The sequence below is a fragment of the Trichoderma ghanense genome (genome assembly GCF_004382785.1).
Source record: "Trichoderma ghanense strain CCMA-1212 chromosome Unknown scaffold_25, whole genome shotgun sequence".
Classification (NCBI taxonomy): domain Eukaryota; kingdom Fungi; phylum Ascomycota; class Sordariomycetes; order Hypocreales; family Hypocreaceae; genus Trichoderma; species Trichoderma ghanense.
The window spans coordinates 200,611-228,369 of NW_027395688.1; the positions used below are offsets into that span (position 1 = coordinate 200,611).

The 27,759-nt window shown below is 52.2% G+C and overlaps 7 protein-coding genes across 7 annotated transcripts; 5 read left to right on the forward strand and 2 right to left on the reverse strand.

Moving 5' to 3' along the window:
* Window positions 1–567: 567 nt before the first annotated feature.
* On the reverse strand, window positions 568–2,071 carry CCMA1212_010430 (uncharacterized protein; the record flags this gene model as incomplete). Its single annotated transcript, XM_073707477.1, has 2 exons — window positions 568–980; window positions 1,030–2,071. 2 exons carry the CDS (start codon window positions 2,069–2,071, stop codon window positions 568–570), a joined length of 1,455 nt encoding a protein of 484 aa, XP_073554025.1.
* A 7,387-nt stretch (window positions 2,072–9,458) lies between these two features.
* On the forward strand, window positions 9,459–10,895 carry CCMA1212_010432 (uncharacterized protein; the record flags this gene model as incomplete). Its single annotated transcript, XM_073707478.1, has 3 exons — window positions 9,459–9,466; window positions 9,799–9,891; window positions 9,980–10,895. The coding sequence occupies 3 exons, from the start codon at window positions 9,459–9,461 to the stop codon at window positions 10,893–10,895; spliced, it is 1,017 nt and encodes a 338-aa protein (XP_073554026.1).
* A 2,809-nt stretch (window positions 10,896–13,704) lies between these two features.
* Window positions 13,705–14,649, forward strand: CCMA1212_010433 (uncharacterized protein; the record flags this gene model as incomplete). Its single annotated transcript, XM_073707479.1, has 1 exon — window positions 13,705–14,649. One exon carries the CDS (start codon window positions 13,705–13,707, stop codon window positions 14,647–14,649), a length of 945 nt encoding a protein of 314 aa, XP_073554027.1.
* A 934-nt stretch (window positions 14,650–15,583) lies between these two features.
* Window positions 15,584–15,878, reverse strand: CCMA1212_010434 (uncharacterized protein; the record flags this gene model as incomplete). Its single annotated transcript, XM_073707480.1, has 2 exons — window positions 15,584–15,623; window positions 15,682–15,878. 2 exons carry the CDS (start codon window positions 15,876–15,878, stop codon window positions 15,584–15,586), a joined length of 237 nt encoding a protein of 78 aa, XP_073554023.1.
* Window positions 15,879–22,960: 7,082 nt separating this feature from the next.
* CCMA1212_010437 (uncharacterized protein) lies at window positions 22,961–23,161 on the forward strand (the record flags this gene model as incomplete). The annotated part of the gene is made up of 1 exon (XM_073707481.1): window positions 22,961–23,161. One exon carries the CDS (start codon window positions 22,961–22,963, stop codon window positions 23,159–23,161), a length of 201 nt encoding a protein of 66 aa, XP_073554024.1.
* Window positions 23,162–23,272: 111 nt separating this feature from the next.
* Window positions 23,273–25,148, forward strand: CCMA1212_010438 (Polyketide synthase-nonribosomal peptide synthetase; the record flags this gene model as incomplete). Its single annotated transcript, XM_073707482.1, has 5 exons — window positions 23,273–23,281; window positions 23,303–23,522; window positions 23,546–24,112; window positions 24,148–24,395; window positions 24,438–25,148. The coding sequence occupies 5 exons, from the start codon at window positions 23,273–23,275 to the stop codon at window positions 25,146–25,148; spliced, it is 1,755 nt and encodes a 584-aa protein (XP_073554021.1).
* A 367-nt stretch (window positions 25,149–25,515) lies between these two features.
* On the forward strand, window positions 25,516–27,520 carry CCMA1212_010439 (uncharacterized protein; the record flags this gene model as incomplete). The annotated part of the gene is made up of 5 exons (XM_073707483.1): window positions 25,516–25,721; window positions 26,001–26,205; window positions 26,253–26,277; window positions 26,359–27,326; window positions 27,380–27,520. 5 exons carry the CDS (start codon window positions 25,516–25,518, stop codon window positions 27,518–27,520), a joined length of 1,545 nt encoding a protein of 514 aa, XP_073554022.1.
* Between the last annotated feature and the right edge of the window lie 239 nt (window positions 27,521–27,759).

Genomic DNA, 27,759 nt, shown 5'->3' on the forward strand with positions numbered 1-27,759 from the left:
AAGGCACAAAGGGCAAGTTTCAATTTGATCGTCTCATTTCTCTAGCTTCCTTTTATCTGACTCCAATCGTGCGCTAGCTTCTGGGCAAATCCTTCACACAACCACCTCCGGTCGTATTACAGAGCTGGATGACATGAGCCAACAGCTAAAGGCTTCAACTGATCCAATATGAAATGGTTGCCTCAGGATGCGCGGCTCAGCCTCCCTCCTTACATTGTCGTGATTAAACCATAGGTAATGTGAGCATCGATGCAATATTCACGCAGAAAAAGTCATTCACATGGTTTAAAATATTACTGTATCAAACTGATAGACTGTCTGGTACCTAATATGGATCCGTCTTGCGCACCAAGCTATAATGTGAGAAGGAACAAGGCCGTATTGGGGTGGAGATGCTCCCTGGGCTAATCCTGAACTGCTACCAGGGAGGCTGTGAGCGATAAAAGCAGAATAGCAGGAAGCTTCGTACGGCTTGTTCGGTAATGTAAAAAGGGGTATTGAAAGTAAAGGTATGTGACCAGAAACGCTTGAAGCAGATTTTATGGCAGTTGCAAGCCTCTTACTCTCTTATAGTGCTGCCTCGATTGGGGCCGCAACTCTTCGTGGGTGTGTGTAAGGATTCCCTTCACGATCGCTGCATTTCTCCAATCCAGGGCAAACAACGACTGTGCTGATGCTTGTGGTGCCGGTCGGAGTGCCCTCAAAAACGAATCGCCAGTCGACCGGGTGAGAAAACAGCATGTAGCCGAGCTTTGCACACTCGATGACAACGTCCTGGAGATGGCTGGTTTGCTCCTCGTTTGTTCCCGGGTCGACAAATGTGTCCAGGAAGCTGTTGAGGGACTGCGTAAGCATCTGGGCTTTGGGTGCGATCATGGACGTGTCGACTTGGAGGGCGGTTCTTTGGCTGCGATTGGAGTGGAGGAGAAAGGCGGATTGACGACGCCACGAGTGAAGCGCCTGCGAGAATGCTATTGGGCCTGTCTTAGTATTGAAGGTAGTGAAGTAAGACGGAAAGATGCGTCCTACCTTGAGAATCGCCATCGGTGGGCTTGGCTGCAGGTATAGATTGAAGCAATCCAGCAACTGGCTCGGGAAGAAGCGACAGCTCACCGGGGGAGTGAAAGTCGATGCTCGTAAAGATGACATGTGAAATGACGGAGCGAATGCCAAGGTGTCGAGAACTGCTTTTGGAACATCCGGCAGCGATAGACTGAGTGTCTATTCCTGGACCTAGTCCCAGCTTCAGAAGCAATTGCGACAGCTCTTCTACGCTGTCCCCAACCGGTCGAAGAGTATAGTGATCCTCCACATGTTGACGGATGAGTTCACCTAGAGATTGCAGCTCGTTGACGATTTCCTGGTCCGGGGCGCCATCGAGGAGAAATTGGTCCAGTTGGACACTGGTGCCGGAGCTTGCGCCAGTATTGAGTCTCTCACTTATTTCTGCCACCGACAGCGCTTTGGATTCGACGAGGATTGATGCCGCATCGCTTCGAGAAGAGGGCTTCTTGCCTTTCCCGCGGCGGAGCAAAAGCAAAGCAGTGACGAGACCGATGAGAAGACCGCCTACGACACAGCCAACTGCGATCCCAGCGATGACTCCGGGGGAGAGGCTTGTACTTTTCTGAGGCGGTGGCGATAATGTCTGTGAAGCGACGGGGACCAGGCTCGCGAGGGTGAACTCTTGGGTTTGGGCAGGCGCCGCCGAGAAGCTGGGAGTTTCGATGACGAATATTGCTGACGGAGTCGTGGGAGGAGGGCGGGATTGAGTAGAGATATCTTTTGACGTAGAGTCGGGCAATTCAGCTGCGGCAGCGCGAGTTGGGGTCCTACCAGACGTGGCTGTGGTTGAGGTTGACGACGTCCCCTTTTCAGTCGACTCGGATCTGGAGGGCGATGATGAGCGCTCTCTTGATGTTGATGTGAACTGTGGTTTTGACGACTCTTTTGTAGCCGACAATGTATAACTGCTCCTCCCCTCCGCTGTAGTCGTCATCGCGTGAGGACACGGAAACCAAGTCTCGGCCCCATTCAGAGTGGTTTTACAGTCATAGACGAGAGAAGTCATGGCAGGCTCTCACTTCAACCGAAAATCATATTAAGCCAACCAGATGTCCTAGGCAAGTGAGGAATGAGGAATAACAGCTGCGTAGTATATGAAAGGCTGGGAGGAAAGATGCAATGCTCAAGCTCTAGAAGCATCACAGCCACGTCGCACAGTAGCCAATCCGTCTCTGCTGCCATCTGGATCCGACTAGAGAATGAAACAAACTCTTGTTCCTTCATCAGCCAGGTGACGGACTCTCCAGGTTCGAGAAAGAAGTCAGTGCTATGAGCTGCCGCATATATGCAACATCAAAGCGTCGAGGGTAACGCACACGAGACATCGATGGAGCACAAACGCTTCGATACGCACTAGCTGAGGTAATTGCTTTTGCTCCGCATCTTCAGTGCGAAAATGTCTTCATGCGTACTTGAAACGAGCGGGGGGTGTTCTTCTCTGCAAGGGTGAAAATCCTTCCATTGCTCACCCCAAGAAGAAACATCAGCTGAGAACTTGTTCCATGCGCTCACTCGAGAGAAATAAGCGCCAAGGCAAGATGGCTAGACCAAGGTATCCCGGAATTGAAACATATGCACGGCCGATAACGTAGCATTTGCGTTCGTTGGCACCCGACTCCTGACCTACTACTATCGTTTGATGGTGACTCGAAGCAATCGAATGCGTTTGGCCGGAGAAGTCCGATGGCTGGATTCCTGCGTATTTGTTTTAAGTCGCCTTGTCTGGGGACAAGTTTCGCCATCCAATTCCCTTTCTATCCCAAGCTGCTTCTGCTTGAGACAGTGAGGGTCTTAAAGAAACATGAGAGAATGGTGTCAGAATGGCTGAAAAACCTGACATTACCGTCTCAGTTGACTTTGGTACCACGTACACCGGTGAGTGAAGAAAGAGCGCAGTACATACTATGGATCATATGAGAACCACCTCTCTAATGGCGCACAAGGCGTTGCGTGGATGACGCCGAAGACGCCCATCCAAGTCATTAATGATTGGCCTGGGAGCGGTGATAGAGGGGAACGCAAAGTTCCAACCACGCTCATCTACAACGAAGACGGCGAGTTGTCATCATGGGGCTTCATGTGCGATGATGACGACGATTCTGTACCCGGCAAGACCCGGAGGGACTTCTTCAAGATCTACATCGACGAGGAGACGCTCGTCGAGGCACAGGGAAGGGGACTCTCCAACGTGCCGCAGACGACCGTGGAAGCGCAAAAGTTTGCGCGAGACTATCTTCATCAGATCTATCTCCACGTGAAGGATACCATCGAGACGCAGACTGGGAGGAGACACATTGGTGGCTGGGCCGACATGGCGGTCACTTTTCTGTTCAGCGTGCCGACTACGTGGACGAGGCTGGAGATTATCAACATCTTCAAGACCATCATCCGGGATGCGGGATTTGGAGGCTGCGGGCCGAAGCATGTGGCCCAGGTTGATCTTACAGAGGCCGAAGCTGCGGCTGTAGCGACGCTGAAGATGAGCGCAATCTCCTTCAACAGGGGGAGTTTATTTCTGACCGTCGATGCGGGAGGAGGAACGACAGATTTAGCTCTCATGAGAGTCACTTCGAGTGATGCCAGCTGCCCCCAGATGGCGCAGATATCCACCGTCAAGGGAGTCGGCATCGGATCGACGCTGATTGATCGGGCGTTTGTCAGGGTCGTCACGGAGAGGCTGGTTGCGAACCCGGATATCCAGCGCCAACTCCCCAGCGACTTTGCGTCTCGCTTCTCCAAGAGCCACCATTTCAAGGTGCTGAAGCACAAGTTTGGTGAAAAGGTGTACATGCAACCCGTGTTTAAGCTGCAGATGGAGGGGGTGTCGCATAGCTTCAGCCATGCTGGTCTCGGCGTGGAATATGGAAGGATGCATTTTAAAATGTAGGTCTGATCCGCCTCTTTCCCGCATGAAATGCTGTAAGACTTCCACGAGTTAACACCCTCCAGGGAAGAGATCCACTCGCTGTTTGACGCCCAGATTGATGGCATCATGAAGCGAATTAAAGAACAGCTAGACTGGCTGAGTGAAAACGGATACACAGAGCAAGTGGTGAGTCTTCAATCCTCATACAACAGTCATCATGATTCACGCTTATTGATTCCGTCCAGGAATACATGATACTCTCTGGAGGACTCGGCAGCTCAGCCTACGTCCGCGACAAAATCTCACTACAGCTCGCCTCCAGCCCCCACGCCAGCGCCGCAAGAGTCGCCGTCGTCCCAAGCCACGATCCGCAGCTTGTCGTCGTGAGAGGCCTCCTTCTTGATCACCAGCAGAGAATGGAGACGGGCAATGTCCCCGTGTTAGCGGCGCGAGTGGCTCGTTCTAGCTACGGTGTCATCGTGAGGCAGATGTATTCGGCGTCGAAGCATGCGGACGAGGAAGTTGTTCCCGACTTGTGGGATCCGAAGAAGAAGTGGGCTATCAATCAAATTCAGTGGATCATTCGAAAGGTACGCTTCTCTCCGATACTCATTCGCAGATGGTATCTCTAACCTGTTGTAGGGAGACAAAATCGATCCAAATGTTCCGCTGGTGAAGTCGTTCGAGTACCGGCTAGGACCGGACGATCCGACGAGAGTATGGAATGCAGACATAGTGGTTTCTCACAATGATCCCTCCAACTTACCGAAGAGCCTCAAGCACGGTACGTTGAATCGACCCATTGATCTCTTTCCTTGTCTAAAGACACTGTTCATGCTGACAGAATCGAAAAGCTGGCGTTACCAAGCTCTGCATGGTAAAGAGCAACCTCGAGGGCGTCCAGCAAGACCAGCTCAGGCTGAAGCAGAAGCGCGGCATCCTCTTCCGCAAGGGCTACAAATTTTACGTCTGCAGGTTTGACCTGCGCGTCATCGTAGGGCCCGCAGATCTGAGGTTTGAGCTGTGGTTTGACGGGCAAAAGTTTTCGGGCAATCACGAGCCTGTTACGCCGCAGTGGGCTGAGGCTGGCCTAAAGGTCAATCAGGGTTGAGACGTTAGTACACTCATTCGTGATGCTTTCTATATGGAATTAATCTAGCCATCATTTTGATAATGGATGAAATGCCTAGAAGAGGATACTACAGTTGTGTATTGACTTGCTTGAGCTGACGCTGCACCCCGCAATTCGTCAAAGTTTATCTGCCGCATCGAATCAGCGAGGTTCGGTGCGTTCAGCCAGCCGTATGGCGGAAGCCACTTATAGGGTAGGTATGATGGGCTTACAGGAAGCCGAGATGCAAACACCTGATGCAATCACATGTCTTCAACGAACCATAGCAGTTGGACAATAAGAACGTCCATCGCGACAACTATCGAGGCCATGACTGATCAGTACCCTAGTATCGTCATGAGTTGTCGCTGTTGTATTGTCCCTCCTCACCTTTTCCGGGCCATCGCCCAATCTCCTCTCAACCCCGAACCCGTCCGCAAAGCCGCCGAGGCCTCTCTGGCGGAGCACGGACGCATAGTTACCGCTCGCCAGGAACATACTTTGAAGACTTTCCAGGAGAAGAGGGCCAAGAGAAATGCAACCGTCCAAGCTTCACCGTTTGTTCCCGGGAGTCTCCTTCAACGACTGTCGGCCTCGGATGCGGTAGATGAGGCGTCGAGGACTCGTGCGGAAAAAGACCTACGCCATCTCCAAAAGCTCATGAGCAAAACTCAACAGGGTATCTCTGCTGTCCATCATCATATTCCTAGTAGATGCTAACTATTGATCGTAGTGGGTGTTGATGACAGAGTCAGAATGGAAGCATCCAAAGTAACCACCTACAATAACGTGTACAATGCAAGCAACACATGGGACAACGAGAAGCTTCCCGGTAAGCTCGAACGTGCCCAAGGCGAAGCTCAGGTCGAGGACCCAGATGCCAACAAGGCCTATGACAACGTGGGCCATGTCCTCAAATTCTACGAGCAGCGCTTTGGCTGGAAATCAATTGATAACCAAAATGCGCCTGTGACTAGCTCTGTTCACTTTGGTGAGCATTACCAAAATGCCTGTAAGCCTTTCCCATGCCTCTTGGTGTGGCCCCAGCTGAAGAGGATGCTGCATACTAGTCTGGTCTCCAGAGACCATGCAAATGGTCTTTGGTGATGGATATATGTTCCTTGGCAACTTCACCGGCTGCGTTGACATCATTGGACATGAACTCGCACATGCCGTCACGGACAACACCAGCCCGCTTGAGTACAGCGACCAGCCTGGGGCTCTAAGGCGAGCACATTTCCGACGTGTTTGGCATCATGGTCAAACAGCAGGTGGAAAATGAGAAATCTGAAGAGGCAGACTGGCTCATTGGCGAGAACTGCCTCTTGCCTGATGTCAAAGGAGTGGCCTTGCGCAGCATGAAGGAACCAGGAAAGGCATACGACGACGAGCGCTTTGTGAGTCCACTGAGACCGTCCACACGTCTCTCACCTAACAGATAGACAGGGCAAAGATCCTCAGGTGGACAACTTTGCGCAATGGGAGGTCATCACTGAAGACAAGGGGGGCGTGCACATCTTCTGTGGCATCCCCAACAAGGCGTTTTACCTCTCTGCTGTCGCGTTCGGGGGCTACTCGTGGGAGATCGCCGGCAAAATCTGGTGGAGGGCCATGACTTGCGGCAAGGTGCCAATTCGATGCACGTTTCAACAGTTTGCCGACGTCACGGTCGAGTGTGCCGAGGAGCTGTTTGATGTAAAAGCCGCGACAACAGTGCGCGAAGCTTGGAACAAGGTGGGCGTTATTCGAGGCATCTGAGGGTATTGTCTGTATCTTCCGTTATTCGTCGATGCATGCACTTCCGTGCAAAACCTCACCGAGTCACTTCTATCTGTTAGTGTATGTAAACTGCCAGTTTGGGTGGGGGTTACTTGTGACACAGGTTGTATGAAAAGCTGCCGTCGTGGCCATGGAGCGTCTGCCAATGCCAACGCTCCTGCTCCCGAATAGAACTTGAGATTGGAAATCGTGGTCGAACTCCAACCGGCAAGCTCTTTGTCCTACCGGACCCGTTCAAAAGCTTGGTCTGCCGATTCGAACAACTGCGAGGATTTGGACCGAATTAAACAACCTGATCCTGGTCTTTTCGGAGGTAGATCGTCAGAAAGGAAAGCTGCGGCGTACAGGGGGAGGTTCAGGTTGCTGCGTTTGGGCCAGGTGGTACCCAGCCTAGCGGCTGAGTGATTTGGTCGTGCCTTGCTCGGGGCCTCTGAGGGATATCGACTCGAAACGGACTGACACCTCATCGGCGGGCGTGTTCCCCTGGTCGCAGTGCAATTCTCATCATGTTGGCCGAGAAGTATGTCTGTGAATGGTGGGTGGCTGCTGTTCGAGTATAACTGCAAGCAGTCAACCAGCAGCTAAACCATCACTTTCAAGACTGGAAGGGCAGAGTCCAACGTCGCGCGAGACGTAGAACTCATGCTGTGGTATCTATGAGTTGTCACGACGAACACACTGAGCCTAGACTCTATCAGAGCTCTGACAACGTCCTGATGCATTGCAAAAAGGAGGCCGTACTGCCGGCAACGGGAGATGATATGACGGAGAAGATACCTTTGGAGCAGGAGCTGTCGGCCCTACACGAGCCAGACAGAAAACGTGGATGGCCGAGTCTTTGCATCCGACGAAGTGAGCGCCACTTATACTTGATAGTAGGCTCTCGGGTGGTTCCGACTACTTCGAGTCGGTGATGATCGATTGCTACGGTTGTGATGGTCGAGATCATGCAGCTGGGCAACGTCTGCGTCGAGCCAAATGGATGAAAAGTCATACAGCCCAGTCCATGTAGTCAGTAGCGTTGCCACGAATAATGGCTTCTCCCCAGGGATCAAACCAAACGTAAGCCAAAAGGCACCGACAAAAGGAGGTGGCAGCGCATCGGAGACGGTTTGCCGACTCACATTCTCAGGCTTGCCCAAGGCGCAATAGGGGATCCGTCAAATCCACCCTGGCGACGGCTGCTCGTCATTTCCTACCTCAGTGCGGTATCACACCAGCCGCAGGCACAAAGATAGACAATGTCTTCGTGGCGAGGCGTCAAGGCGTCAAGAAGACCTCAAGCTGCGGAGCCACATCAGTGCCGGTCACTTTGCACCATGGACAAAGTCGACGTTTTAAACTGGACTGTTTCGTTCGCTGGACTCTCGACGCCGCGTTTTGTGGTGACGATGCTGCCATGGCCATGTCGATTATGGCCGCCATATTGCGCAAAATAGGTATGCAAATTGTGCGCCATGGCTATGGCAAGTGATCAATGGCCTTCGTGGCGCAGGTACCACGTAGGATATGGCAACCGAAAAAGACGACGCGTCGGATCGAGCGGTCAGAGTCAAGGACGTTACTCATCTGTATGCCTGTGTGGTCCCGGTCAGCCGCGCGTCTCCAAGGCCCGGGTCGCGTCTCCGAGAAGTAGAGGGCATAGAATAATGACTTTACAACCAGTTGATCCGTTACCGTGCTAGGAAAGCTCAGTCGCGTAGCGAAGAGCGCTCCAAATGTATTCGTCTCGCGCACGGCGTGTGCATCGCTCGAAGGGAAAAGTCGAAGGCGGTTCGGCGCGGTTTCATGACATTTCGCTGGAACTGCAACTTGGCAGTGTGTGCCGTCGGTCCTTGAGGGGAACATTTGTCGATTTCCCACTGTCACCGGCTTTCTGTACCATTCTGGCGCTGGTTGTTGGATCAACGAGAAGGAATGGTGCGATGTTTGAGAATCAGTTTGGTCAGAGCAGCGTGCTTGTGTGCGCTCGCTTGTTGATATGTACTATCGATAAAGTGAATGCGCCGTGGGACAGTGAAGCATCTTGATCAAAAAGAGATGGAAGGAGTCGCCGTCGTGAGTACAAGAAGTGCCAATTCGCAAGCGATGGAGGTTGATTGTACATCAGATGCAGTTCCATCTCCGTTGGAACCTGTGCCATTTCCTACAAATGGTGGATCTCAGGTTGGAGAGAACATGCCGTTGCGCAGCACGATAAATGGCAGTGCAACGTCGTGGTTCAGATACACGAAACGAAAGAGCACTCACCCGCATCCCACATGCCTTCATTTGCCAGACGCAGAGCCATACCGGTGAACCAAGCACTCGGAAGGTCTGCATCTGTGATTTGCATCAGATGCGTACTTGTACCTACCTACTAATTTAGTGCTCCCGTCCTTGCAGTAAGCCAAGTGGGGAACCGTTGGCTGTCTCCCGAAAAGCCAGTGGATTGGCATCCCAATAAGCAGCTTTTCTCTGTTTGTTGCAATGTTTTCTCTCTCTCCCTTTGCATGGAATTTCTTCTTCTCAGGTACCGTACCTTCTCAAAAGCAGCAAATTTGTGCCCTCTCGCAATTCCGCTGATGGACCGCGCCTTGCCGTTCGTTTCTTGTCGCGAGCTTATTGTCGCAGCCTGAGGCACGCACTCCGCCATTCATGACAAGGTCCGCCTCCTGGCTCTCTCTGCTTTTTCTCTCGTTCATCTTCGCGCGACTTCACAACGTGTCGTCTTTAATTTGTCTCCTTCTCCCCGTTGTTGATCCTCTCTGGTCCTCTCCGTCTTCCATATCCATCGAAATCCACGTCGACCACCAACGGGAGTGTTCTACCTTGCAGAACTGCGAGTACCTACCTAGGTAGTAAGTAATTGGTCATACCCCGCCTTTTGTCTGCCCCTCATTTCAGCTCTGACAGTGGCTTGGGTTGCTCCAAAAAGCTGAATCAACTTCGACCAAATACACCTACGCCGACCCTTTACGCCTGCTCCCTCCGGAAGAAAGTCTTGGATCGGAACGGCTATTATGGCTTGGCAAGACTCACCAGAAGGCCTCAGCCCTGACTGGGTCTTTTCGAACAACTCCAACGTGCAGTGAGTCTCCATCTCTTTCTCTCCCTCCCTTTCTCTGGGGTTGGTCTACGGAGTCTCGGCTCGATCGCTGAGACTAATTCCTCCACAGCGCATGCAACGACAGAAAATGGTTCACCGAGTTTACACCCTTCTCGAGCACCGTCAGATCAGCCGTCTTGACCTCCTCGACGTCCCGTGTCGAAGGCGTCGGAAGCGTCGATCTACCGGTCAAGCGAAGCCCCAACCTCCGCGGACCAGGAGCCCACCACGTTATTCGTCTTACAAATGTGCTCTACATTCCCTCCAGTGTCTCCAACATTGTTGGCATGCCCATCTTCCAGGGCGATGCTGCTGGATACGCCATACTCGACACACCCAACAGCAGTGGCAAATTGACGGACCGTGACGGCAAATCTATTGCATATTTTTCTCCTGGAGGGGTTCTATTCTGTCTGAGACTCAGCGGGCCACCCATCGGCCCACGGCTTGCACCATCGAAGTTCGAACCCGATGTAGCATACTGCCTGAGTATCAGGTGGCCTGAGGAAGAGAGGGAGCGCTGGGAGGCTCATTGTCGGCCAACCACGACAGACATGCAGCAGCGACAAACGAGCACAGCCCAGCCGTATACCGCCGAGGAAAAAGCCTGGCTCAAGAAGCACTACGGAGGCGAGTTCAAATTCCTCATTTTGCATAACCTTTCAATCTACGACGAAGAGGATCGAGCGGAAGGCCGAGCCATTGTGCGCTCACTGATGAAGCGCGACGAGGGGGAGGACGATGATGGTGCCGAGGGAGATCCATCTGAAGAGGAAGATGAGGACGACGAGGAGGAGGCTGGGGAGGACGAGAATGACTTCGAAAGACATCTCGCCGATTACCACTTCAGCGACCAAGAACTGCGCTGGATCAAGAAGTATTATCGGGACTCTGCGACCTTCATGTACTCCTTTGGTCTCAAATTTTACGACGACGAGGACTGCGAAGATGCCAAAGCTATTGTTCGAGCATTTTTGAGCCACTAATGTCTGTCTGGCTACCTACCCCCACCTCTGATGTGCTCGCTGCCAGGGCCAACCCATGTTGTGGCTTGGAGAATGTGGATTTTTGTTCGGTCATGCTCAATCGGACTCGCTCTTCGTTTCTTTTGTCGGTTTGGAAGCAAATCTACGTTAACGGTATGCAGTCACTAGTTCTTTGTTCGTCTTCTCTTCAATATTACCTTAGGTAGTACAAGGGTTATTTCCAACGATTTGACTCGCAAAAGTTCCCAAATGACACAGGCAGCATTCCAGCGACCAAGGCTCTGTTTAGTATGGCGCCGTGCAACTGTCATGACAGCAGTCTCGTATTCATCCATGTGTCAAGTAAACCTTCCCTGGTCTCAGACCAGTAGACGGGGGATTCCGATGCTCTGTTACTTGCCGACTACCTGCTAATCTGTAACCGGTCGTTATGCTCCGTCAGCATCAACTTCACAGTCATTGACGTCGTTGTCTATCTTGGCGTCTTCTGCAGTCCACGCTCCTGCAATAATGACGTCGCCAGATTGCCCGTGCAGAAAATGCATGTTGTTGAAGCCACATGAGCTTCTAGAGAATGAACCACGGCTGACCACAGCAGATGAGGGTATCGCTGTGCGAACTACCTTGTACTGACATCTCGAACATCGGTGTTTGATCTATGCAGCTCGCATCTTTGCTGCGCCTATCCTCCAATAATCAACCAGCAAACGTCAAGTTCTTGTACCTGTTATGCACTCCAACTTTTGGCACGCTTGAACACGATGCCAAGTATGAAGACCCATCGCGCATTTGGCCTGGACCAACTCTGCGGAGTATTAATGTTGAGACTCAAACCAGGGGGGAAGGAAGTAACGTGTGATGCTAAGACGGTTGGCTGCAAATCGAACTATAACAGATAACCTGTATCAGCACTAGATACCATCCAGGAAGGCGGCTTGTGATCAATCCCACCCCGGGAATAGTTAATTAAATCCTTCGAGTATCTCGGCCGCCTCTCAGCCCACCGATTCAACTTCCTCCACTCAATATTCGCTCGACGCTGGCTTTATGATTGATCTTCTGCAGCTTGTAAAATGGCGCCAGCCTCAACACGACTCTTGTAAAGCCTTGACGACAGGGCCGGCTTTCCCGCTCTAAAACCGTTATTATTGGATCTTTTAGCTAGCCTATTGAATCTCCAGCAAGTGTAGCTTACACGCATGGAGTATAACCCCTGCATATGGCACCCTGTCCAGCCACCTCACAACACCCCCATACCCTGTCTCCCCAGTCCTATCATTAGCTCAACTGAACGATCGCTCGGCAAGGCATTTTTGGCAGCATCGGCAGTTGTGGAGTTTGGGACATGCAAGCCACAAAGAAGCCCTAGACTTCGGGAATAAACGCGCGTTCTCCTGCGAAGAGTTTTACGGTTATCGCGAGCTTGGGTACCTGTTGGTCCTAGCCAACAGCTTCCTCGGATCCCGGCTCTGGGGAAGATACCAGAGATGGAAAAAGCTTCTCCGTATAGATTTCCAGTACGTGAACGCGAGGCATGGGAACGTCGCTGCCTCCCAACAGCTGGGCTGAGGCGCTGGTGCCTCCACCGTTGCAGCCTGAGAAAACCTCACCAGTATGCATAGCAGGGCTGCCCATAATCACTCGCAGGATCATGCTAATCACACCAACCGTAATATCCCTGGATGTAAAGGATGGTGTGGGTTGGTCTTGGATAAATAAGGCGACGCCCTTTCCACAAGCGCTCCCGTGGGCTCCGCGAGCTTGCGATTTGATACGTCGTTATTTCGCCTCGTGCTTCATCTGTTTATAAAGTTACAGTAAGACCAGTACCTCGTCGTTAATTGACGATTCGAGTACTCAACTTGAACGAATTTAGCCTTATCAATCTGCACATAAGCTGACTCCATGTGCCCGCAGAGTTTTGAGGCTGCTGCTGCGGCATCATTGGCCAGCGGTAGACGAGAGCCTCGTAAACAATCATTAGTAACCCGTGTCTATTTTCCCCTTTGTCTTCAGGATAGAGCTCGCCCGTGAGACTATGTAAACGAAAACGACGAATGACGAGTCTATTTTCGCCTTTTCGCTTAATCACTTACAGGGGTCCTTAGCACTCGTCGTGGAAAATACTCCGTTAGGTCGGGTAACCTAGCAGATAAAGGCAGTTGTCAATGCCTACTTGACCCTCTTCACGAGGTAGTAGGCCCGAAATAGCATGCTGGTTCTCGGAGATAGCTGTAGGCGTTCGCATAGCGCTCCTCGTCCCGAAATTGTGGTGGTTCAATTTTTAAGGATAGACAGAAGCTTCTAAGCCAATCTATATCTTATCCTGCTATCTAGGGAGGTGGAGCCGCTTTTGAGAATTATATCAAGACTTCTGAATCTAAAATCACAGAAACATGCGACTGGTATCATAATGCTTTATTGTAATCGTACTTGTAGCTGTAGGCCTGATGAGACTCTGAACTATCAGTGACTGTGAGTTCGACTTATTGGATGTTCCTTCAAGCATCCTCCTTCAGAACACTAACGTAACTTTACATGGGGGCGAAGAGAGGCCCAACTGCCCATTGATGCCAAGATGGCATGATCAGAAATTGTCACATGCTACTCATTCACCTGCCGGATGAGGATCGTGAACCTGACAGTCCAGGGCTACCACACTTCAGCACTTCTATATTAAGGTTAGTATTAGCATATATAAAGGAGGAAATAGTCCTCAATAAGAGTTTCATCTGTCATCGTACCCGAGATTCACGAACAAACTTGTTCGACAAGCAGCATCATCAAGTATTAGACAGTATAATCCAGCATGGCGTCAAAGGCTGCTGCCATTTTCTCTATCCTCCCCCTCGCTCTGGCGATCCTCTACAAGCCCGTTATCCAGCCAAACTTCCCTGGAAATGGCCTCGCATCCTTGGGCCAAGGCTTGATGGACAATCTGGCACCCACACATTCGACGTGGGATGATTGGGGCGCTGGGTGGATTCCCCAGGACTGCAAGTCCTTGGTTGAGGGCGCCGGACTCTCTGCTTCCGATGTTATTCCCTTCAACATTCACTATGATGACTGTGCCCAGACATGGACCTTTTGCCGACACAAGGACTCTCCACTGAGCGAGCTAACTATCCTCGACATCTTCGGTCGTTTGCCCGTTCGGATGAGGTCCTTTGTCCGGCATTTGGTCTTCCTTCCAGGCGACAAGTCTGCCGGCTCCAACGGAGACAACGTCCTCATGAGGGGCGCCGTCGACGTTACCGTTTTCGCGCACGAGATCGGCCACAGCCTGGACTCTCACGCCTTTGACCCTTCATACGGCGTGCCCTTCTCCACCGGCAGCGTCTGGATCAGCAACTACAACCTTGACTCCGCCGTGCCTGATCCCTACGCGCAGACCAGCCAGCAGGAGAACTTTGCCCAGGAGACCGTCGTCTCACTGTATGACAAGGTGGTGCCGGGCGGAATTGGCACGATCCAGCCCAACTGGCAGGCAATCTTCCACCAGTATGCCACTCTTGAGGGATACATTGGCGACGTTATCATCCCTGGCGGTACCTGCACCCACCGTCTGGCTGATAGCCCGCCCGTGCAGATGAGCAGCTCTGCCAAGCGCCGCCGTGCCTTGGGACCTAAGCCGCATGTTGCCTTGAGTCCTGAGGTTGAGGAGATTGAGCCTATCCCTATGAAGAGCTCTATTACTATGACATCGTTCGATGAGGCTGGCAAGCCCAATGGAACTTATGTAATTAACCTTTAGATATGTACATAATATGAGTTATCAATGATATATAACGTTCTCTGGGCTGTTCTGATGATCGCACTGACATGTGACGAGGAATGTAGTATGATGGGCTGGGTCTTGAGTAGCCTGGATTGGCTCTAATAGTCTGGCACTTGAGACTGCAGGTTTTTTTTACTGTTGTCTCATCTGTCGTCGATGGTGGCATCACGCGTGTACCTTGCTCGAAAGCCACCTACTCCATTCCGCGTTAGATGTCTGAAACCTGCTTCTTCACCAGGTGCACAATGACTAATTGACTCGCCATACTGCCAAAAACAATCATATGAAGGCGTTGTTGGATGGTGATTTCCTTCCTCACGGTGCCAGCGTATCTTTGCACAGAGCAGCCTTTCGTATCCAGATCTGTATATCTTCGCCTTGTTCAGGCTGAGAAATTACGCTTTTTTTTCTGAGCCATTTCCAGTACGATGGATGGCATGAGTGCGGTTATGCGCTCAGTGGCCAAGCCTCGCAAACTGCCTCGGTTATCCTCCATAAACTCTTTGTTTACTCGATCTCAACGGTTTCGGTAAAAAATGTCATATAATGTCAGGAAAATTAGACTACATAGGCAGTTAAGATATATGGTGCTCAGTGACTAGAATCTGAGTTCACGAGCTGCTTGATGGATATAGGTAAACAGCCCCCCTACTTCATAAGACCGTTATCAAAGCCCAAGGATCATTATAAATTGACCACGTCTCCGAGCAGATCACATATGGGCTAAAAGCTAATGTTCACCCGCAATTACGTCAATGCGGTGTACTAGAATGGCAACAGAAGAAGTCGCGGGTTGGCGTTTTTGTAGTGTTGACGTTAAGCCCCTTTTCCTGCGTCAATGAAGGCCCTGCTGGGCGACTTGAGCTACCGAACAGCTACCCCACGGGTAATAAGGCTCTAACATGATAGGCTAGTTGTTGTAAAGGATGCAGCGAAGCAGTGCTGCGAACCTGTAGCAAGAGGGAAGCTCTGATGAATGCCCATAAAACTTCCACTCGATCGCCATACATTACTGCGTCTTCGCCTGCGCTGACTGCACGCTCAGCTTCTGCTGTCCAGGCATGATACCAGCTCTCCGGATTACCATCACTAATCTTGGCCCTAGCAACAAGGCACTCTCCAATTTCAGATCCATGGAAAGGGGCAGCGTGCAGGACGCGCAGGAACTCGAAATCGAAGAATTCTGATTTGGAGAACTTGAACATCGTGGGTAGCTGATTTGAGTTGGCGGTAATTGATCGATGCAGGATGGAAACCAGAGAGGATGTGGGCGAAAGTGCAGAAAGAAGACACATGACATACACGCGTATTGACAGATGTGACCGTTTGACATGCTATATGTTCAGTATAGTTGTCATTGTCGGCGACCTTCATATACATGTAATAACAGGTTCGCAATAGGTATAGTTTCACATTCGGGGTATTGGTTACGAAGCGCCACATACTCCAAAGCCCAAAGCCTGTATATAGTTTGGTTGCAGGCTCAATGACACACGAGAACCTGAAGGGGGTATCATCACCTCTTCACTGATGTCCTCTAGAGATTAGTCGGTTCCATTCTCTTCTTACAACCTGTTTTCTTTCATATCGTCTCTACACCCAACTTCACCACAATGACGGACGCTCCTGCGGAACCAATTGCTGTCGTCGGTTTGAGTTGCTGATTCCCCGGCAGCTCCAACACACCATCCAAACTATGGGACTTGATGTGCGACAAGAAGAATATCCTCAGGAAAATCCCGTCGACATATTCAATGCAGACGGCTACTTCCATGAAGTTGGAGAGAGACAGGGGCTGATGAACGTCAAGCACGCCTACACCCTAAATGAGAACATCAGGGCGTTCGATGCCTCCCTTTCAAGATAAATGCCCGCGAGGCGGAGGCCATGGACCCCCAGCAGCGGTTACTACTAGAAACAGTATACGGAGCGCTGGTATCGGGCGGATGCTCCATGAATGCCTTGGCCGGCCTTGAAGGAAGGGACCCGCGACGAGCGAGCGTCAACTCGTTTGGCTTCGGAGGCACCAATGCGCATGCCATCATCGAGAGCTTCGAGGCCGACAATTCCCAGCCTCTGGCCTCTCAGGCGGAGTCCGTTGTTGCAACTTCCCTTATGCTCTCAGCAACCTCAACCAGCACACTAAAGCGTACAGTGGCCATGACACGGGACTTCCTCCTCTCCGACAGATCAAGTCCTCTACAAGACGTCCTGTTCACGCTGTCTAGTGACATTCTACAGACACAGCAGAGAGAGAATTGCCGGGAAGCTTCAGATCGCACTGGATGACAACAGATGGACTGGCGACCATGTGGAAGCCAAGGTGGCCCAGCCGCGCATTTTGGGTGTCTTCACCGGCCAAGGCGCGCAATGGCCGACCATCGACAGGGAAATACTCAAGTCGTCTCTTCTGGCGTCAGAAACTCTCCAGAATTTGCAAGACTCCCTAAGCAGCCTGCCTGATCCTCCATCATGGACGCTCAAGGACCAGATTCTTGCTGAAAAGAGCACCTCTCGTCTGTCAGAGGCCGCAGTCGCTCAGCCGCTCTGCACGGCAGTACAAGTTATGCTTGTTGATCTGTTGTCGCTGGCTAGTGTCAAGTTCAACGTCGTGCTTGGTCTTTCTTCCGGCGAAATCGGTGCTGCTTATGCTGCTGGCATGATCTCTGCAGAAGATGCTTTTCGCATCGCCTATTACCGAGGTGTCCATGCAAACCTTGCGAGCGGCAACCACGGCAGGCAAGGGGCTATGATGGCTGTTGGCCTCTGGTACGACAAAGCATCTGACTTTTGCGAGCAGGACTTCTGCGGTCGGATCGACGTCGCTGCGAGCAATGCCCCAGCTAGCGTCCCGCTCTCCGGAGACAAAGACACGATCCAGGAGATTCAGGCCATCTTACAGGAGCAGGGAACCTTTGCGCGGCTGTTGCAGGTCGACACGGCATATTATTCCTCCCACATGATGCCCTGTTCAGAGCCGTACATGGAGTCTCTGGCGGCGTGCGGCATCCGGCCGAAGCAGCCTCGCGAAGGCTGCACCTACTTCTCGAGCGTATACGTCGATCGGATGGAGGGTGACATGATCGATGCTCTGAAGGGCGAGTACTGGAAAGACAACATGGTTAATCTCGTGCTCTTCTCGATGGCTGTTGAGCTCGCTGCAAACGGTGAACTTCCCTGCGACGTCGGGCTCGAGGTCTGCCCTCACCCAGCCCTCAAGGCGCCCTTCACGCAGACGTACAAACAAACTGCGGGCATGGAACTGCCGTATCAAGGTGTTCTGAGCCGTGGGAAGCACGATGTTGAGTCTGTCAGCGAGGCGCTCGGATTTCTATGGTCGCGCCTTAGTACCTCAGGCGCGAACCTGAGCACCTTCTTAAAAGCGTTCAACCCCAACTTCTCGCCTTGCCTTACCGCCCTTCCCGCATACCCCTGGGATTATTCGCAGTCACTCTGGAAAGAATCTCGCAAGTCTCGCAATTTCCGCAGCAAGCCATACTCTCGTTATGTCCTCCTCGGAGACTAATTGACCGAAGACATAGACTAAAGCATGGTATAGAGGAACGTCCTCTGCCTTAAGGAGCTGCCTTGGCTTGACGGCCACCTAGCCGAGGGACAGATTGTTTATCCCGCTGCTGGTTATATGGGAATGGCGCTTGAATCGTCTAGCTTGCTGACCCTGGGTGCCGGCCGCGAAGTCGAGCTGATTGAGCTGTACGACGTGGACATCGGAAACGCCATCCTGCTATCGGATGAAACACCAGGCGTGGAAACTCTCTTTACGCTAAAGCTAGCAAGGCCTAAAGGAGATATAATTACTGCTGAATGGGCATGCTACTCCCCTGCAGGCGCAGGCGATAACGCTCTGTGGCGATGTATGCTTTGGGAGGTCTTTGACTTATATTTGGCGATGCTGATGGTAATGATGAGACTTTGCCTCGCTGTGTTGCCCCTGTCGTATCCCTTAACAGGGTTGAGACAGAGCGCTTTTACACTTCGCTGAACGAGATTGGAATGAGCGACACAGGTCCTTTCCGAGCCCTGCAAGCGATCGAGCGCAAGTTCGGCATATTGACCTTGGCTGTGATTTAACGATCGGAGCTGCCCACCAGCATTCACCCTGTGATTCTTGATGCGGCTTTCCAGTCTATTTTTGCGGCGTTCTGCTGGCCTGGCGACGGAACCCTTGCGCGGCCCTTTTGTTCCTATAAAGCTTCGCAAGCTGCGTATTGTTAACAAACGCATTGTTAAGTCTGCGCGAGAGCGTGCTGTTGACTTGTACATCACACAATCGTTGGCGCAGAGTCTGACTGCGGATCTCACCGCCTTTGACATTGGTTCTAATATAGGCATTGTGCAGATGGAAGGCCTGACTTGCACCTCTCTTGCCCCTCCGGGTCTGAGAGACTACAAAGAGCTGTGCACGCGGTCTGAGTGGGAGCTGGGCATTGCCAGCGGTGTTGCCTGCTCTTGCCACTACACATGTTGATGCTGCCAACGACTTGGAACTTGTCGGCCTCTGCGAGAGGCTCACTACTAGGTACTACCTCCGCAGACTCAACGACGAGATTGATCGCAGCGAGGTTCCCTCCATGGAATGCCACTTCCAGCGCATCTTCGATGAGATGAATTATCTATTTCCTTGAGTCGAAGAGGGTACACATCCCACAATTCGAAAGGAGTGGAAGTCGGACACAGTACCCTGGTTGCATCAGCAAAGAGCCCGATACCCCGGCCAGGTGGGCCTTCAGCTTATCGCAGCCGTGGGGGAGCACCTTGCCCAGGTTGTGCTCGGCCAGACCACGATGCTGGAGCACATGATAAAGGGCGACGTCCTCAACAGGTTCTACAAGATTGGCCTGGGCTTCCGAAGAGCAAATGGGCTCCATGGGCCGTATCGCCAAGCAGGTTGCGCATCGCTATCCTCGTATGAAGATCCTCGAAATCGGGGCCTGCTACAAAAGGAATTCTCGAGGCACTGCGCACAACAGGTCGGGGGTTACATTTTCACCGATATCTCGACTGGTTTCTTCGAAGCCGCTGCAAAGGCATTCTCTCCCTGGGTGGATTAGATGATCTTCAAGCCTCTGAATGCGAACATGATGTTCTTGAATAGGGCCATCGGGAGAAGTCGTTCGACTTCATCATTGCTTCAAACGTGCTGCACGCGACCAGACATTGTCGGAGACCATGAGAAATGTCCGTCGGCTGCCCAAGCCCGGCGGCTATCTGCTCCTCCTTGAGGTCACTAGCGATATTGTTCGCGTGAAGCTGATGATGGCTGGCTTGTCAAGTTGGTGGCAGGGAGGCGATGACGGCCGTCGCTACGGACCGACAATCACCAGAAACCAGTGGATTTCGCTCTTGAAAACACGGGATTCTCCGGTGTCGATCACATCATCGACGACTTCATTGACGAGTCCAAGTACATGACGTCCGTCATGATCTCGCAAGCCATTGATGAGGACGTTGCTCTCTTGCGACAGCAGCACTCTGTCTGGGCTTGCTCACCCATCACCATTATCGGCGGCAGCTTTGAGAATGTCGCACCCTGAACGGCCAGGGTCTCATCGGCTGTCCCTGTTCCACGTCCCCAGTTTACCTTGGTTGAGAAGATTGCAGATGTGGCAGACAAAGCTGTGCCCACGGCCACGCTTGTCCTTCTGGAGGATCTGGACGAGCCTGTATTGCAGAGGTTCTCGCAGGAGAAACTGAGCGCCCTTCAAAAGCTGCTCCCAGAGAGCAGACAGTTGCTGTGGGTGTCGCACAAATCGCGCTCGGATAACCCGTACGGCAACTTCTCTGTTGGCCTCTGCACAGGCCTGTCTGCCGAGTATACCCACGTGTCTGTCCAGCACATAGACTTTGACGACGACATTACCGAATCCTCCGTCTCGATCATCGCTGAGGCTGTCATTCGCCTCGTATGCGCGGCTTAGCGGAAGTCCAATGGCGAAGTGGTCTGAACCAGCAAACCCGAATTGCTCGTCAAGGATAACAAGCTGCTGACGCTGAGGATCCTACCCGACACCCTTCTCAACGGCCGCTTGAACGCTCGGAAGATGGCCATCAAGAACACAGCATTCTCAAGATTGACATCATTGACATTACCACCACAGGAGATCGCTATGCTTTGTCGGCTCGTGAGGGCTCTCTCCTCCGTCCGGTCGATGCCAATCTCGTCAAAGTCAAGGCGTCGCATTCGCTTGCGCCTGCCATCCGACTCAACGATACCGCCTCTGCATTTCTTTCCGCCGGCTTTCTTGAGCACAACCCTGCCATCAGTGTCATTACCCTATCCCATACCCATGGCTCAACTATCAGCGTACCTTGAGGCTGCGTCTTCAGGCTGCGTCTTCAAGGTGGCCGAAGGCTCAAACGTCACGATTCTGGAAGACGTCACGGCAGCTGTGATTGCTGACCAGCTCATCTCTGACATTCCACCTGGAAGCACCGTAGTGCTACACACGAGTGACTCTCGGAGCAGTGTTTAAGCGCACTGCAGCTAAGGCTGGTCTTGGTGTGAAGTATCATACTCCGCAAATACGCTTCGGAGATGACTTTGCGCGACTCTATTCCTGCGTCTTCGCGACTTGTCCTTGACTTTGCTCCCGTTTCCCACTGGGCTGAATCCCTTCCCGAGGGCTGCACGTACTGGAATGTGCAGAGCTTTTTCCCGCAGCTGCCTAAAGGAGAGCCGAGTCTTGTTGCAGAAGCTGTGAGGCGGCTTGCTGACCTGGCACAGCTACAGCCATCTATATACTTAAGGGTGGACGTTATTTCCCTAGCAGAGCTTGCTAACTAATTAGTATTGGCGACAACCTACTCGACCATTGTCGACTTTTCTGATGCTTTAGTTGTTCCAGCCCAGACATCCCTCATCGATCCCTTAACGCTTTTCCGAAGCGACCACACCTACCGACTTGCAGGCTGTACTGGTGGCCTCGGTAAGGCTCTCTGTGGATGGCATCGCAGGGCACTAAATACTTTTGCGCTTACGACACGAGATCCTCGCAAGGTTGACCGGCTCTGGCTCAAGGAACTGGCCGCCTTAGGTGCCGAGGTCAGTCTCTATGGCCTTGATGTCGCGGACAAGGCTGCCATGTCGACTGTTCGTGACAAGACCGAGCAAGATATGCCCCCAATCGCCGGTGTTGTCATTGCAGCCATGGTTCTGTCCGATTGCTCCTTCGGTGAATTCAGGGCTCCGGATTTCCGCACCGTTTTCGGCCCCAAGGTTGATGGTACCACGAACCTCAACGAACTGTTCTAGGATCAGCCTCTCGACTTCTTCATCATGTTCTCCTCTCTCGCAAGTATCGTGGGTAATCGCAGTCAGTTATGTCTACAATTGCGGAGCAGCGTAGACGAAGAGGGCTCGAGGCATCCGTTATTCACATCCGCATGGTCCTGGGCGTCGGATATGTTTTGTCCACAGGCATCTACGAGAGCACTTTGCGCCAATACAACTACATGTCTATTCCTGAGCAGGACTTCCTGGACATTTTTTTTGAGGCCATTGTCATTGGCCGACCGAGTCCCATCACTCTCCAGACCTCATCACCGGCTTGAATCGCCCTAACCTGCGTGAAGACGTACAGCGACCATTCTGGCATGAGAACTTACAGTTGCTCTCACCACACACTCAGCGAAGTCCGCCAGGTCGCGACTACAACGGCAAGGACTATGTCACTGGCGCAGCGTCTAGCTGAGGCGACGAGCACTGAGGAAGCGGAAAAACGTAATCAAGAGGGCTTTTGCACCAAGCTTGAACGAATGCTGCGAGCTGCCAAGGGATAGATCCAACCAAGTGTCGCAGTCGCTGATGAACTTGGGAGTCGACTCTCTAATTGCCGTCGAAATTCCCTCCTGGTTCTTGAAGGAGCTGGATGTCGACGTGCCAGTCCTGAAGGTCCTTAGCGGAGCATCCGTCTTTGACCTCTCCAAAGAGGCTGCCGGTAAGGTGACAATTTGTACTAAGCCACCCAGCGAAGTAGCTGCAGCAATGGTTGTCGAACAGGTATCTCGTGAATTCGCGACGTAAAAGAGAAAGGCTACTGACTTCCGCCAGAAACCGGCTCAAGCTGTGCCGCGTGTCACGGAATCCCTCCAGCTCATTCCCGTCTCGGCAATCACGACGGCTGCTCAATCCAGTACGCCGTGTGTTTTCGATTGATCAAGTTCCGCCTCCAGTCGCGGTGTTTCGCCCCCACGATCATCATCCTATGCCACAGAGATTGATCCCACGATGAAGCGGCAATAGCTGCACATCGAGCGGGTGGCGGAGATGTCCTTTGCGCAGCGCAGACTGTGGTTCTTGCGCCAGTTTCTCCGAGGTCCTACAACGTACAACGTGACGCTTTCCTACAGCATCACCGGCCGACTGCGAACCAACGACTTTCGTAATGCTTTTCGACAAGTTATCGCACGACACGAATCGCTCCGCACATGCCTCTACAACGATTCCGACACGAATACGCCGACATAAGCCATGTTCTCGGATGCAATCTTCAAACACGACTGCAAGACCGGTACAACGGTTGAATGAGAATTTTCTAAGATGCGCGAACACGTTTTTGACCTCGAAAACGGAGACAATATGAGGGCTGTCGTCATCTCGGAGTGAGAGTCCAAGCACTTCTTTGTGCTCGGCTTCCACCATCTTGCCTTTGACGGATATAGCGCTCAGACTTTGGTCAAGGACCTGGCAATGGCCTATGCTGGACAGCCTCTGCGCCCGCTTCAACACCAGTATGTCGACTTTGCCCTCAAGGAAAGGACTCTGACGTGGAGGGATAATCTCGCCTACTGGAAGGCTGAGTTCTCTGAGCTCCCGAGACGTTGCCGCTGTTCGAGTTCACCGAGACTAAAGCTCTTGTTCCCTTGAGCGAGTACAACACTCGAGCTTTGACGCAGCATCTTTCTGATCGTATCACGTCTCAGATCAAAGCGGCGTCGCGAGGCTTGAATGTAACTCCTTTCCATTTCCACCTGGCCATTACGCAGACGCTTCTGTGCCGTCTATTGGGCACCAGTGATGTCTGCATCGGAATCATGGATGCCAACAAGAACGACTCTGAGTTTCTCGATACAATTGGCTTCTTTGTCAACTTGTTGCCCCTCCACTTCAAGACCGATGGCACTGGATCTTTTGCCAACCTAACTACTACGACAAAGGACAAGGTTGATCAAGCTTTGGCGCATTCTCGGATACCGTTTGATAAACTCTTGGATGACCTTAGGGTGCCTCGTCCAACATACCACAGCCCGCTCTTTCAAGTGGTTCTCAACTACAAGATGGGTTCAGCCCAGTCCGTCTCTCTAGCAGAGTGCGAGGCGCGAACCATTCGATTCGAAGATGCCGGAAACGCCTACGACCTGAAACATGAGGTTGAGAATTTTCCAGATGGCGGAGTGCTTCTCTCGCGCAAGGTACAGGGTTACTTGTATATTCCGATCATGATTTACGAACAGTTTTTGAGACATACACACGTCTACTCGATGCGTTGTCACGCGAGCCAAGCTTGACCACCAAGGCAGTTGACCTCGCCCCTGCTTCAAGTCTGGACCTCAGTTTGCAGCTTGCTCGAGGTGATCCATGCGATCCCGCAATTCTACACCTCCCCGGCTGGCTTGATCACTGGACGACCCATCAACCCGATGCAATTGCCATAAGAGACGACTCTGGTGCTACGCTCTCGTACAGAGACACTACGGCGCGAGTAAATGGCATTGCAGGGCTGTTGATGGATGCTGGCGCCTAGTCAGGTCAGAGAATTGGCTCTTACTGTGAGCCTAGCATCGACTCCATTTTCACTCTGCCGGCCATTCAAAAGATTGGCTACATCTACGTGCCGCTTGATGTACAAAACCCGGTGCCTCCCTTGAACCTCATTATGAAGGATTGCCAGCCATCGCTATTGGTGTATCATGACGCGACTGAGCCACCTGTTATGCAATTCGAAACGGCCGCATCACTGGTCTCCATTTCCAAGGCTACTTCACTTACAACCGCCGTAGATGCACCTGCGCTGAATCACCTTGTCACAGCCTATATCCTCTGTACTAGTGGTACAACCGGCATTCCCAAGGGGGTTATGCTGTCGCATTCCAACTTGATGTACCACATTGCCGGCGCTTACAAGAAGTACGGTCTGGAGAAGGAAGCAGTCATTCAGCAGTCGTCTCTCGGATTCGATCTGTCGCTGGCTAAAATCTGCCAGGCTTTTTACTCTGGAGGCAGTCTCCTGATTGCGCTGAAGGAGTGTCGGCGACGTCCGGTGCGACTCGCGAGGCTCATGCTTGAGGAAAAGATCACCTACATGTGGATGACGCCAACTGAGTATTCCATGATCTTCAGATACGGTGCCGAATACCTGCGTCAATCGACTTACTGGCGCTCTGCTTTCTCCGCTGGAGAGTTCGTGTCTGGTGAACACGCCCGGGATCAGGGCGATCTCAACGCTTGCCCCTGAGCTTCAGCGGTTGTTATCGTACCAGCGATGAGGCACCCGCCTCCAGAGACATCGACAAACCAGACATTATCCTGCAATTCCATGGCTTCCCACCACCTCTGCCAGTTCCCAACTACTCGAGAATTGCTACGTGCAAATGGCCTCCACACGCATAATCCCATGAAAATTGCAATCTGATCTCAACAACAATCCGTTTGCCACCAGACCCCCCACAGGTTGGAACCGATACAGTAAGCCGAACAGCTGATGCCGCTGTAAACTTCACTCTAGATAGGTACAGAGCTGCAACTCCACGGCGCCTGCAGTATTGTTGACCACACGTCAACCCGGGCATTCTTCTGATGATCGCATCGCAATTCTTGCCCCTATGAGTGCCGAGGCAACAAGATGGCGCCCAAGCAGTGCAAACCTCAACAGCCAGTCATCTGCAGTTGACGACTTTAACCGCGATACCATGCCCTGCATCTATTCCATAGCCAACCACCTTCTCCACGACGACCACAGAAGTGAGCGACATGCCGAGCGGACGCCTCGTGACCCGGCGGAATCCGAATTCGAGCAGCCCTTGCGCATGTACGAGGCAACATTTCCAGTACATTGACTGCCAGGCCCAGCAGTTGTGTCACACGCGCGGTGCGACCTTACGTGAGGGTGTTCGCCAAGCACAGTGTCGACGCGACGCCATCAAGGCCCATCACCACCCTTTGAGCACCTCCATCAACTCGACCTTGCCTCAGTGCCGCGTGTAGGCAAACATCTTCATTCATGCAACTGACTAATTCGATCGCCTTATAGCTGACAAAGCGGGGTCGCAAGGACAGACCGTGGCGTGGTTGCACAATGCGACTATAGAAGCAACTCATCAGCTGCCGATACGACCAATTCCCGATGCGCCTCCTCGATCCTCCTCCATCGCCAGACGTGCCTCAATAACTTCGGTCCGATAGCTCCCAAGCTCAGATTCAACGCCATGTACCTCTCGCCCAACTCTGAATGGCCGGACTTTGCGTGCTGGGGAGGCCATATAACAGCGGACACAGATATCGGCGGTCCAGGGGTATGGAAACGTTATTGGAGATTTGCTCACATGCCCCTAAGCCTCAGATACTAACAACGAGCCATAGGTCATGTATGCGTTCCTGATTCAGTCCTGGATCCCGGTGGCATGCGGGGCTTTCTCTGCCTTGGATAAGCTAACTGTCGCCCGTAGCAAGCCAGAAGCTCGTGGGATCAGGCGGTGATGAGTACTCCGAGCTCTGCCCTCCCGGACAGGCTCTGAGAAGGAGCTACCCACTCTCAAGAGCAGTGAGCCATCGCATTTCAGAGACGGCAGCACGAAACAAATTTGTGTCTCCTCGTGTGCGCAGAGCTTTGAAGCTCCTCGGTCCTTTGTGCGATCTCCAGATCATCACAAGCATGGGAATCATGGTCGCAGGGTTCGCCAAATGGAACACGATCAATTTTTACCACGAGGCGCTGGTGACGTGTAATTGGAGCCTCATTTTCAACTCCTTCTGCGTAATACGATTTGATTTGCTGGAGCCCGAAGGCAGGATCCAGAAGCGAGACGCTCTTCGTCGGATCTTCGTCCTGATCAGCTGCATGCTTGGTGTGGTGTGGCAGATCCTCACGTATCAGCGTGAGCTCGATCCAGCATTCAGGGGACACTGGGATGCAAGTGATCCGGACTATTGCTACCTTTTTCTATACGAGTCCTCACCTTGGTTTTGGATCGCTGGGACAATTTTTTTCTGCATTGCAGTTGCCTCATCATTGACAAGGAGAACAGCTCAGTGGTTCGCGTATCTTGACCACATTTTTGTATGGGCACAAGACTGCTGCAATGAGCCACTTAGAAAGGCGAGGAAGCACCAGAGAAGACATCGAGGCCTCCTCAGCGCGTTTACATTGGCGGCGGCCAGCATTCGGAGCATCGCATGCTCTATTCTGATCCAGTCAATTGCTATTTGGGGCTATGGCGACAACTACCCCCCGTTGTCCTGGCTCTGCTACTTTCTGTTCAGTGTTTGGAACACTGTCGATGTGATGTCCCTCTGGCAGTTGAACAAAGGCTTGTTGTCAGGCGACGAAAGCGACTGGGGATTCGGCCAGGTGTTGCCCCTGGTTATGCTCTTGTCCGTATTCTTTAGTGCTGTTGACGTTTGGCATGGTAAGACTGTACGTTCTGCGTGTTTTTGTATTGGGGGCTGACGCAATATCAATGAACTTAGACGAGGATCCGTGAGCCTATAGACACCTACGGTTCGGTGTTCTCCTTCGAATCGAACTTTGACATCGCTGTTTTCCGTATACATTTGAAGCGAACTGATACCCGCTCCTCGAGGCCAGGTTGGCTTCCCGAGGACGGGTGACCAAACTGAGATATGTACGCTTCCATATGGCAAAAGACGGACGCAAAGCTTCTCACTTATACCAATTAACCAACCTCAATTTCGCAAGAAGTATTTGTCCATTCCTACACAGCAGTGCCAGTGATCTGCTGTCAGAATTGAGCCCCCCCCCCCTTTTTAACCCCGTATGCTCATTGCAACGAAGCCGGAATCAGAAAGGATACCACTTCATTAAACGGTATCAGTATGCTCCAGTGATC